General features: G+C 48.7%; 1 protein-coding gene across 12 annotated transcripts in view; it reads left to right on the forward strand.

Moving 5' to 3' along the window:
* GTF2I (general transcription factor IIi) overlaps positions 1 to 6031 on the forward strand; it is a 100966-nt gene extending 94935 nt beyond the window's left edge. For 6 of the 12 annotated variants that reach the window (XM_019800543.2, XM_019800540.2, XM_019800537.2 and 3 more), the window contains 5 exons: positions 1075 to 1103; positions 2770 to 2811; positions 3578 to 3628; positions 4095 to 4171; positions 4887 to 6031. In XM_019800543.2, coding sequence (XP_019656102.1) covers positions 1075 to 1103; positions 2770 to 2811; positions 3578 to 3628; positions 4095 to 4153 — 181 coding nt within the window. In that variant the 3' untranslated portion in view covers positions 4154 to 4171; positions 4887 to 6031. The remainder of the gene's footprint in view (positions 1 to 1074; positions 1104 to 2769; positions 2812 to 3577; positions 3629 to 4094; positions 4172 to 4886) is intronic. The other 6 variants (XM_019800538.2, XM_019800541.2, XM_011226024.3 and 3 more) reach the window with 1 other exon arrangement.
* Positions 6032 to 12542: the final 6511 nt, after the last annotated feature.

Below are 12542 nucleotides of genomic sequence, written 5' to 3' on the forward strand. Positions count from 1 at the left end.
CTGTGAGATTTTCTTCTCCCTGAGCTGACTCTGAATTCTCCGGTTTTTAAGGCAAGGGGTTTGCAAACCTTTGCCCATGGACCAGATCCAGCCCTGCTGCCTGTTTTCCTAAAGCCTTATTAAAACACAGTCACACACAGTTCGTGGTACACAGCATCTGCCCCTGCTCTCAGCTTGCGGGGTGAAACGGAGCAGTCGGGACAGAGACAGTATGGTCTGCAAGGCCGAGAATACTTACCGGCTGACCCAGGACAGAAAACAGCTGGCCAGCCTGTGTCTTAGGAACGTCATCCCAGGCTCAGGTCAGACAGGGATCTGATCCCAAGTCAGCCAGGTCGTTCTGTTTTCTTGTCTGTACCATAAAGATAGAGTTGTCACCTTTGAGAATGGGCTCCTTATCCACGGAGCAGGAATGGTGATGATACCTGCACTCTAACAGCGTCGTGAGATTACATTCATTAACACGTGCTCGTCCAAGTAGGTGTTCAGCAGACGTCCCCTTACCCTTCCGCCTAAGCAGGAGTCCATGTAGTCTTCACCCCTTCCAGTTCCCCAAAACTTCTCTGTTACTAAATCTTCCCAGTCTGTTCATTCAAGTTCCACTGTTCCTAGTACAAATCACTTAGGACCAGCTCTCAGAAATAGCTCATGTGGTAACTTCCTGAGGCTTTCTGTCATCCGCTCACCTTCTCCCAGTACCCTTTCTCTAAAAATCCCGTTTTTGTCCCTCTAAACCCATGTCCGTGGTCTGTGGGCTGTCCTCTTCCCCAGGGGTCTGGGTAAAAGCTTGCTTCCATTAGACCATGTCACTAGAATTACTGTATTCTTTTTTCCTGCCTCCTGTTGTTTTCATAGCATCTTTAGTGTGGCCCTTTCTAATGATGGTCTGTAGTAGTTATTCATGTGTCTGTCTATTCATAGATTAAAAAGTGTAAGATTGAAACGTAGTTGGATAACATTGCTCATTCTAACACGTAAGTGACGTGAGTTAAATATTAGTTAAATAAACTGAATATACATGTAAATTCTTCTGGAGCAAAAATAAACTGTTGCATAATTTGTTTCTCTCTTTAGACCATTTCCAGGACTTGTGATTAATAACCGTGAGTAAATTTCATGAAGTCTTTTCCTTTCTTCTTTTCTGAGGTGTGAGAGATTGATTGTGTGCACGTGTTCTTTGCTCACAGAATGGAGTGTTTGACTTCACCCGCGGCAGCCACCTGTAAAGTTAGTGTTTTAGTCTCAGTGTCCAAGCACCAGGCACTTCTACATGTAAAATGGGGTTTTGCTTAGCTTTTTAAATCTTAGTTTATTCATTCATAAAAGGAATGAATATTGGTGCCCATTTTGTCTTCGAGCAGTTTAAATGACTCCTTTGGTGTCTGACATCTTAAATGGGGATCAGTAAGCTCCTGTCTGTTTGTAAATAAAGTTTTATTAGAACATTTCTTGGCCTCTTTGCTGACGGAATTGGGAAGCAGCAAGAGACTGTTGTGACCTGCAAAGCCTGAAATACGCGCTAACTAGCTCTTTATTGAAAAGTTTGTTGACCCCTAACCTAGAGCCCTACTTGATGTGCTCAGTAAGTACAATCAGAATTTGGTATTACTACTGCCGTACCTGCACTATTACGGTGTAATTACTGTGCTGAAACAGGTAGGCCTCTTAATGGGACGTCGCTTGCTTCTGTTATTAATTAAGCCGGTATCTGGCACATGTCAGGCTCTCAAATGTTGTTGCACGAACAAATGTATGTGGTTTTCCAATTTCCTGAAGTTCATAACATTTAAAATCGTATTTTTAGCAAATATTATACATACATGTCTTATAACTTCATTAAAGTTTTTCAAAAGTGAGAATTCTCTTTCCCCAATACCATTAGCGCTTCAGTCTCTTTTCCAGTTGGTATTGTTCTAACTCTAAAACCCATCTACACTTCGCTCTCAGCTCTGTAGTTTATTCACTGGGAGAGCCTAAGTCTCTCCAGTGTCATGTTCTGGAGTTTTCAGGGCCCCTTGAGCAGCAGAGGGCCTCCCCCCGGGAAATCAGGCCGTCACTGTAGGTGCCCCTGCCCTTCTGTTCACTTTTACACTATTGGCCCTGTTTGGGGCCTTCACTTTTCAGGGTCATAGATTTTGTTCTGTCTCTTCTGCTTCCCCAGTTTTGGGTTTCACTTTATCATAGAATATATTCATTTGGTTTTATTCCTAAACCATGAATTCTTTTTTTATAGGTTCTGTTTTTATTATATTCTCTATCTTGGCGAAAGATGTAAATATCCAATACTGTCAGTAATGAAAGAGGACATAGACCTTGCTTCATAGATTTTTAATCCTCTTTGTGACATTCAACTTTAATCACACTAGGGAACTTGGTCATTTAAAGAAATCCAACGATGGTTTTTTTCCTTCAGATTTTTTGTTGTCGTTGTTATTAATCCCAATGCATCTGTCTTCTGTGTAATTTCTGGTTTCACAGAGTATTGTGTTTTAAGACTTCCTGCCCCCTTCCCTTATTTTTAAAATGGTAGGTTTTGTTCTCATCCTTGTGTGGTGTAGTGTATAATAGAACTTTCCTGTAATTGCTATGAATTAGTTACTCTGATGGGACATACCAGAGCTCTTAATACGTGTTCCCTTCTTGTCATACGGAAGATAGTGCCTGTTACAGCAAGGTCGAAGCATCCAAATAGAGATTGTATGTAAAAATGCTTTTCCATTGTAACAACATGTCATTAAATTGTTTAAATGAATCTGCTTTTATTTTCAGAGTTGGTTGATCAGAGTGAGTCAGAAGGCCCAGTGATACAAGGTAAATTAAGCAGGGTAAAACAGAAATATTCCTACTTTTGCGATACAGTGTATCACATAAAATTGTGGGGCCTCACTTGCTTATATGTGCTAACTTCAGGGAAAGTCATATACACACTCAGACTTTGTGTTTTCGGCTCCTGTGTTCAGAGACCTGTATATGCTTGAGCTCTGAGTCCTAACTGAGAACTGTGGGCCACATGGCATTTGACCTCACTGTCCTGGTCAGGCAGAAAGGAGGTCAGGAACCTATGAGGCCAATGTTGTAGAGCATAATTTTTTAGTGAGAAACGTGTCTTTCTAACTTTATCCTTTTATGTCATTCATATTTAATGCTTCTTATCAGCCCAATTGTGTTAAGTAGAAATTGTGACTTTACACATTCCTTAGGAACCAGGTTGAGGCCTGCTACTGTGATCCACTTGAAAGCAACAAAAGGCTTTTATTTTATCAAAAAGGAATCCACAGGAAGGGGGGAGAAGACCTAAAAAGGAACTTCTTTCTTTCTCGTTAGAGCTACGTTAATCACGATTGTTATTTAAGACTTGGGTTGTGTAAGGTAACTTAGCACGTGTCCGAAACGGTTTGGGGGAGTCTGGTTGCGTCGACGTGTTTAACCCCAAGACGCTGTGGCTGCTCTTGCATCTGGGACGTGTGCTTTGTGTACAGTGTTGGAGAGCTTTCTCCTTGCTTCCTCTAGGCCCTTTAAGTAAGTGAGAGCGACTTTAGAACAGTGTTAGAGTAAATCTTCATGTGTTTCTCTTCAGAATCGGCTGAGCCCGGTCAGTTGGAGGTTCCTGCAACAGAAGGTAAAAAGGGTTAGTCCAGCTTCCAAACACTGAAGTTCCTTAAGAGTGTCCTGAGGATGAAGGATTGATTGTGGTTTTCACACTGTCTCCCTGGAACCCTGTGGTTGTGTTTTCTTTTGTTTCGGGATGAATTGAATCTGTCTATCACCTCCAGAAACGTCTTGTTAGCGATGACTTGTGGTTCTTCTGCTCCATTTTCTCTAAATGACTCGTAATGAATCCTGAACCAGTACAGTGACCACTTTCTCAGCTAGATTTTTAAATAGAAAAGTAATAAGGTGTTTGTTACTTAGAAAACTTGAGTAACACACTTTAGAACTGATTGCTGGAGGAACATTGTCTCTGAAAATGTTTTTAGTATCTTACGATTCCTATTAAATCATTTTGGTGCCCAGTTTGGTAGGAGTGGGTTTATAATTACACAGATGTGCATTCATAGTGCAATTTACCAGTTCCCTTTTGTCTTTCTTGATAGAAATAAAGGAGACTGATGGAAACTCTCAGATCAAGCAAGAACCAGACCCTACGTGGTAGACCTCTTCCCTCCTAAGGGTAAATCAGCTTCTGTGTCCGGGATGCCATCTGATGTTCATCTGAACCCGCCTATGTGTTCAGAAGCTAGTGTGTTTTCCCTGCTTCAGCCATAAATGGTGCCCCCTCCCCTTTCGGGTCATAGGAGGTCAAGTGTAAGCCCTACTGGATGGTTTGAGTTAAAGCATTAGCAGAGAGATTTTCCTTAGATCAGTGTTCATCTGTGAGTCAAAGATGTAAAAGCACTTTTGCCCTAAAAGGAAAATGTTTTGTTTCTAATCTATAGGGTAAATCTCACCCTCTCCATTGGAATACGCTCTGAATGCGTATCACTACACTGACAAAAGTAGCATTTGCAACGTCTGGCTGAGATGCACAACCCGTTGTGCCTCTTGCATAATTAACTTACAGCCTTGAACTTGGCCAGGTCAATAACAGCAGAAGCGGCTCTGCACCAGGAGTCCTCCCGCTGGGTTCTTTGGTCCCGTTGAACCTCGCTAAGCCCGAGCTGTTGAATAGTTAACAACGGTGGTAGGGTCTTGGCTTCACAGTAGTTGCTCTGATCTGTACCTGACGGAGCACTTTTTTATACAGAGACCTTTTTTCGTCTGGGAATTGGCCGTATACTGTCAGTTCATGGACTTAGGTGCTGATTGAGTTTTGCTGTTAGCCTGTGTTAAATTCCTGTAACCGGAATAACTGGTTTCTCGCTTCTTTGTTTTCTCTCCTATTTTAGCTTAAAGTATCAGTGGGTGAGAAGAGCTTTTCGGACCTGTTACTGCCCCAAGCCGTGTAATATACTTGTATAACAGAAATACCTTCTATACAAACCTTTTTTTCTACTTTTAGATAGAAATGTCTACTTTTTCAGCAGTTCTGTGAATTGAATTAAAGAGCAGAGTGACTGTAGATTTGGAATGGCTGGTTTACTTTGGAATGTATTATAAAGATTTTACAGCAATGCTGGAAAAACGACAGGGAAAACGACAGGGATGAATCTCATCAGATTTTTTACGTATCAGCAGAGCCTTCAGCTATGGTGTTTGTTTTCCAATCAAGCGAAGATCTCTCCTACTGGAACATCTCAGCTCCTGCAGTGAAGAAACCCCTGTGGTAGTTCAGTCCTTTTAGTTTTTCTATTTGAAAAATCATTTAAGTGACCCTTTTGTTCACGGCTCTCCTTGACGACTGAGTGAACAGTTAGTATCTGTATATTTGACTAAACCTTTTCCTAAGCTATCTATCATGGTTCATATGTTTTTTATCATAATTAAAAAAACCACCATCTGGATCACCTAACAAGCCAGTGAGAGGTTGGTATGTCAGCGTGTGGCCTAGAGATGCAGTGCCGAGAACCTCGTCCACGGTGACTTTGCGTCCGAATCAAACACACGGTGTAATGGCAGCGTAAGGTCAGGTGTGAGCGTCTGGGCCAGCCCAGCGACAGACACGACAGCCTCGCGATCACGTAACCTGTTGTGGTGTGGGTCTCTCTGGAACACTTCCAGCTCGGATCAGACTCCAGGGGTTTTCATTGCCTTCGTTATTTTAGGACTCTACTTGTAACATGGAAGCTCCGGTGTGGGGAGCGAGGGGCCGCTAAGCTAGTGGCGCGCCCTCTGATATTCTGCGCCATTGGTGGGAGAATCTTAACGTGGGTTGGATTTCACAGACAATGAGAGTTGTAAAATACCAGCTATGAGAAGCTAGAGTACGTGATGGCATAGAGTTTTCATTAGCTTTATCACAATATTCACGATGGAGAATTATATTACATGGTAGCAGAAATAGGCATTTTTATGTGTTGCTTATATTTTACCTCAAATTAAATTGTAGATATAGGGTAATAAATAAAATCCATCCATGCCTTTCACACACTAATTCATTTCTTTCAAAGGTGTTTTCATGGTTCTGTCTGGGGAAGGTGGGTGGTTCGGTGGTAGGTGGAGCGCACAGTGAAGGTTAGGCGGGCACTGTCGTGGGCTCTCTGAGACCATTGCGCATCTCATCTGAGCTGGGACTCGAGCCCCCAGCGTGCCAGCTGTGACATGCCGGCTGTGTGCGACTTCTGTGGGATTTGGAGGCAGGATCCTTCCCCAGATAGAGCACATGCATCAGCTTCCCCCACAGAAATAAATCACGCCCTCTGTTCTCCCGGCGCAGCCCCTGTCTCTCCCCTTTCCCCGACCCGTGTGTGCTCGGGGAAAGCAGAGCTCCCCACCTGCTACCCTGCCAGCCGACATCGGCGGGTGACAGCTGCTCCGGCAGATCTCGTGGTTCCTTTAAAGCCTTCTTAAGACGTGTGCACAGCCTTGCTGCCCTTACCCACAACTTCCCATCCCAGCCGCCTAAGAAACCTCTCCATGCGTGGGCCGCTTTTAAAAGGAGTTAAGCACCGACGTTAACGCTGCCTTAACACGTTGTGGGATTGCAGACTCGGCAGGGAGACGTGTTTTCCTATCCAGCATGAGTGTACACGGCCGGTGGAAAATTCTGTACGCATGCACACGGTGTCCGTTTTCATATATTGTTAGGAAGCTTCTGCTTTAACTTGTTTTTATTATTATTATTATTTTTATTTTTATTTCACATCTGCCAAGCAAATACTTTGTGTACTCTGGACAAACAGCCCAGAATCAGGGCTGCAGCCACGAACTCTGAAAGGAATGCTGCCCTGGCCTATTCCGCCTCCCCTCTTAACTCGACAAGCTTGGTTTCTTCAAGAAATGTTGACTTTTCAGCAAGGGGTGCCACTCCTGTCTCCTCCTGGAGGAGCCCGCGTGTGGAACAAGTGGTTCTTCTTACTGACTCACTGTGGTCTCCAGAACCTTCCCCTCTGTCCTCCAGGCCTCTGTGAGGGTTCCGCCTTCCCAGATTGCCTCCCTGCCCTCAAGGCCGCTCTGGACTGGTTTAATGGATGGCAGGTCACCCTGGCTTGCGAAATCCCAGCCTGGGTCGTCCGCAGGCTGAAGCCCTCGGTGTCCACGAGTCAGCAGCATGTGCATAAAAGGGACCGGTGGATTGATCGCATGATCCTTTGAGGGCGTGAGGGGATTAAACTTGCCCACCAAGATCTTTGTCAGGTCAGTGAGGAGCAAACGGAAAAACGAAACCGTGCAAATAGGTCTGACTAGATAGGTCTCATCAGTGATTCTGATGCTTAGTGTTTCTGAAACGGCCTCCTCATTCCGTGAGTTTTGGTTAAACAGAATTTTACCAGGGAGTGTAGTGATGAGGAACCCAGGCTTTGTTAACCACATCCAAGCTCCTCTTCCGGACAACTGTTAACCTTGAGAAACTGCCATCAGTTAAACAGTACAAGCAAGGAAACGCGGACATCCCAGGATTATAGGATTTAGAGTCCGTCAGCAGAGTCGGGCCAAGGGCTGACCCCCTCCCGCCTTCCAAGCTCCGGACCTTCAATGGGGGCAAAACAAAACCCTGGTTCCTGGAGCCTTGGGGAGGCAGCACCACGGAGGGTGGGCCTGAGGGGAAGGGCCGGTGCTGGAGCAGAGAGGCGGTCTGTCCTAAGAGTCCTTGGCGTTTGCCTGCCCTACCTAGACACGAACTGCTGAGCTGCTGAGCGCACGTCGGCTGCCCCTTCTGGCCCGGAGCACATCCGAAGGGACTTTTCGTCGGTTCCAGCCCTCTGATCTGTGAAGTGAGGTGCGTTTAGTGCGCTCTCGTCCCAGGCCGAGGTTGCCTTGAGACTTCATAGATGAGGAAGTAAAGACTGAGTAGTAATCATAACCCTGTCCCCGGTCTCCCTGAGCCGGACAGGACTTGAGCACGGGTCTGAAGCCTTCAGTGTACCCACAATCTCTCCACAGCCGGCAGCTGCTTCCCTCTCGAAGTAGGTCGTTATTCTGAGCATCCTCCTGGCCTCGTTTCTGCCCCACAATCACCACCACCGAGGAGTAAAAACGTGTTGGAGAGAAAGTGTTAGGAAGATTGACACCAGACCTTACCAGATTCTACTAAACACCGCAAGCCCCGGTCTAAATAAATTCAAAGGACTTGGCTGGTTTAACTGATAGTGGGTAGATAATTGTCACACACTGAACAGTGTCTCCTAAATGGAAGCCTTGGTTTCCCTATGGGGATGAAGAAGGGAACAGGATTTGGAATTGAGAGGACCTGTAGGCTGCTTGCTTTAGCATAGCAGCTCTTCCTTTGCTTCTCCGACTGTGGGTCCAGTAGGACGAGCACAGACAGGGCTGTTCATCTTCTGTTTAGACCCCCCCCTCCCCCCGAAGTTGCTTTCTGAGCCTCTGCAGTTGGGCCTTTAATCCAGCGTGTGAGGGCTGGTTGGCTTTCTGGACTTCACCCCATGGCCACCACTTTCGTGGTTTAACAGATGTGAAAGCTTGCAGCTGGTTGTAGAAATCACATGTCCCCAGGGGTCTGGTGGCCAGGTGACAAGTACAGTGGGTCGACCTAGCTTGGCAGCTCTGGAGGGGCTTTCTCACCTTGGGAACTGGGTTAAATAACAAAGCGAAGGAGATTGGACTGGCTCCTGGTTTTCCCCAGCCTCATTACTCTGATCAACCATGGTCTTGTGTGTCCCCTTACCTCCCCCTTCTGCCCCACCCCACCCCCACCCCCAAGACACGCATACCTTGTGGTTTTATTTTGAGGAAGTGTCTGTAAAGTTGAAAGCAAGCTATGACACAATACCCATTAGTAAAGGTGTTTCCTGCCGGATTTCCTTCTCAGAGGCAAGATCAGGTGGCTGAGAAGGTTTTGCAGCATCCACTTCACGCAGGGTCTCTGCTCATCTAAAATCTCAAGTTCCGTAAAGCAGTAACGACTCTTAAGCAAGGACCATGCCTTGGCAATGCCCGAGGGGACCTGGTGGGGGATGTCCCCACTCATGTCCGTAAAAACTATTGGGTAGAGCCAACCAGAGGCAGAAAAAGCAGGACCACAGCCCACAAGTTTAAATGTCACAGGCTCTCAGAAGATCTAGCTACATCCTGAAAGGATCTGTTGAGTTCAGACCAAAATTGTCCTCTCCGTTATGGCAACCAGTCTCGATCCTTTTTGGGAAAATTCTTCAGAAAATCAGACAAGGGTTTCCAGAAATGCTAGGGGGTGTGCTAATAAAAACCATAGCAAGTGTTGGCTCGTTGGCCTCCAGAGGGGACCAGTGGGCCAGGCACTTCATGCAGGACAGGACTCTGCAAGGTGGCACAAGCAGTCACTTCACACCTTTGTACACCACCTGTCCCCTTGCTCCACACCTGTGTGCCTATAGTGCCCTGGATCCCTTTGGAAGTGACGGAGGTACTGGGCCCTTTACAAGTTGCAGACTCCATGGCCTTGCCGGCCGTCCTGGGGCTAGATAGATGTGTCAGTGGCAGCCCAGCCCTGGTGACTACATCTGGGGGCGTGATTTCCTTCATTATTGGAGTTAGCTTCAAGTTCAAAGATCACCGCAAAATCCCCTGCGGCGGCAGCTTGTTGCTGGATTTATCCTTTGTGGTTGGTTGATGAGCTGCAAATAGGTCTCGTTGCATGACACATCTGGGCGGGTCAGTGAGGAAGTGTCAGCCAGGCCGCGGGGTTGGAGGGGCGGGCACAGGCCTGGTCCTGAGGGCTCCCGGGCAGCAGACGGGGGAGGAGGCGGGCTTCCAAAATCCCACCCATCAGCCCGGCGTCTGCCAGACGCCACAGACTTGTGGCGACAGCCCATGGTCTGGTTTCTGTCCTCTGCCTGACCTTGTCAGGAAAGCCTCTGTCCCAGCCTCAGGTGACAACTCCAACCGAACGCGAGCCTGCCCCTGGGGACCGAGCTTCTCACGTCTCCCAGGAGCCCAGGGTGCCTGCTGTCATTCAGGGGACACCTCCCTCGTTCAAAGCCCAGGTTCAACAGTGAGAAAGCGCCCTGACCAGGTTGGCGGAGTGGACCTGTGCCATCTCCGCTCTGCTGACCTCAGGGGCAGGCCTGCGCACAGACTGCAGCTAGTGAGGGCCACCGGCCAAGCCAAGCACCTGAAACTCCCGCGACGCTCGCTGCAGCCGTGAAATGAGTACAGTTGTTGCTGCCGTCTTACAGGCCCAGAGTTAACCTGCCAACGGGCTCCCAGCTAGAAATGAAGGAGTCCCAGTCCAAAGCAGGTGTGTGTGTGTGTGTGTCCAGCGGGTGGCATGGACGTGTCCTCTCCAGGGGCGCTGCTTCCTGCTGACCAAAGGGGTCGGAGCCCTACTTCCGAGTCCCCAGGCCCAGGGGAGAAGAAATTCCCAGGGGTGGAACTCTCCCGAGTTCAGGCATCTGGTTCCCTTCTGATGAGGCCTCGGGGTTCATACCCGGCCAGAGCCCGTTTCTGGTCCAATTTTCTGAGAAACAAAGGCTTGTCGTCCTTGGGAAGCGGATCTCCAGGAACCCGCATTTCTGTGTGCAGACACCTGCTAGCAGTTAAGAGCCTTGAGCCCTCACAGCCAGCATCCCCTCCTAGTGGTTCAGCTGCCTGCCAGTCAGGGTGATGCAGGGGCCCCGTCCTGACAGTGTGGGCACCCGGAGAGACCCAGTCCCGAGGGCGGGCCTGGGGCGTCCTCAGGCTGCTGATCCAGGCTGTTCTCACCCAAGGAAGGGCAGCAAGCGGGCTTTACACTTAGGAAAGAACTCCTAACAGCCTCATGACAACGGCTGATTTGTTCCCATCCTGGAAAGCCCTAGATTCCCTCTCTTGACACAAGATCCGGGACGGCACTGCCTGGACCCCAGGCTCCACAGTCAAACCCTTCTCCACGTGGCCTGTCTGTGGCCAGCCCTGGGGATTTCCTGGTTGAGGAACTGGCCAGCCCAGCCCTTGTGGGGAAGGCCTGGCAGTGGAGAAGGTGGCATCCGGAAAGATGGGAAAGCCCTGTCTCCTTCCCGGCCTGGCCCAATTTGAGAATCTCCTTCTTTGGGGTGTTCGCGCAGGCGGACTCCTCCCTCGTGAATCCCCAGTCGGGTTCATCATTCACTCACATGATCAAGGGCAGAGCCGAGGAGCCCAGTGGTTGAAAGCGTGGGCCTGGGGTCCAGGCTGCCCGGGTTCAAACTCCAGCTCTTTCCTGACAACCTATTTACCGCTCTGTGCCTCAGTTTTTGCATCTATAAGGTGGGGGGAAATAACAGCCTCATCGAGATGATAAGGTGTTCACAAATACAGAGCACGCCCAACCCAGGGCGAGTCCCCTCCAGCCAGCCGTCAAGGGCCAGCGGGGGCACTCTGGCCCGCTCTTCTTCTTTTTTTTTTTTTTTTTTAAGATTTTATTTATTTATTTGACAGAGATAGAGACAGCCAGCGAGAGAGGGAACACAAGCAGGGGGAGTGGGAGAGGAAGAGGCAGGCTCATAGTGGAGGAGCCTGATGTGGGGCTCGATCCCACAACGCCGGGATCACGCCCTGAGCCGAAGGCAGACGCTTAACCGCTGTGCCACCCAGGCGCCCCCCTTCTTTTTTTTTTTTATAATAATATTTTTTATTATATTGTGTTAGTCACCAATGGCCCGCACTTCTAATACGGCCCTGACCAGGACCAAGATAACGACTTCCTCATTATGATCTGATAATCACCAAACTGTACATTGTTCGCAGTTTTCTGTAGATTTCACAATAAAAGCCTCAAAACTTTTTTAAAAGTTTCACTCTCCCCCCACCAAAAAAAAAAAAAAACAACGAAAGCACTTGTATGCATTGTCTCATTCCTTCACTTTGCTCAGTCCCTTTTTTTTTTTCAATCCTTCGATCACTTGCTTGTCTCCCGCATGCATTAAAGTCAGTCCTGTCTCAGCCTCACAAAGGTTTTGAGCCCTACTGAGCGACAGAGGTCACCGCCAGCCCCAACAGGACTTCTCTTCGTCTCATGCTGTGGGTGCTGCTGGCTGCCGGTGCCACGGGAGGAGGTACGGGGAGGCCACAGGAGGGAAGTGGCAAGGTGGCAGCTGGTGTCTGCACGGCGCGGCTGGCTGCCCGGCCCGGGGCCTGTTACACAAGAGTGGAAAGGCCACAGGAGGAAGGGAAGGAAGTGCCGTACCGAGACCAGGGCGCGTATGAGGTCCCGCTGGCCGCCTGCCCGCTGACTTCCCCTGCCCTTGCCCTCCCTGTGCCCAGGTGAGCCAGGCTGCGGGCAGCACCGCGTGGGAACTGCGCCATGGGCGCTCGGTGACCAAGAGGCCGCCGCTCAGCAGGGAGCCAAGCACCCTGTGCTACCAGGTGCTGCCATCCATCCCATGACCTCAACCTATTCCTTGTGTTCAAATGGTCCTCAAAGCACAACGTACTCACAAAAAAGGGCTGTGCGCGACCCTGAGTGCCGGGGCCGTGCGCATTTTCAGCGAGTGAGCACACTTGCAGAACTAGCAGCCTGATCGGGAAAGGGCACCCCAGCTACCACCTCCAGC

The sequence above is a fragment of the Ailuropoda melanoleuca genome, chromosome 10 (genome assembly GCF_002007445.2).
Source record: "Ailuropoda melanoleuca isolate Jingjing chromosome 10, ASM200744v2, whole genome shotgun sequence".
Taxonomy (NCBI): domain Eukaryota; kingdom Metazoa; phylum Chordata; class Mammalia; order Carnivora; family Ursidae; genus Ailuropoda; species Ailuropoda melanoleuca.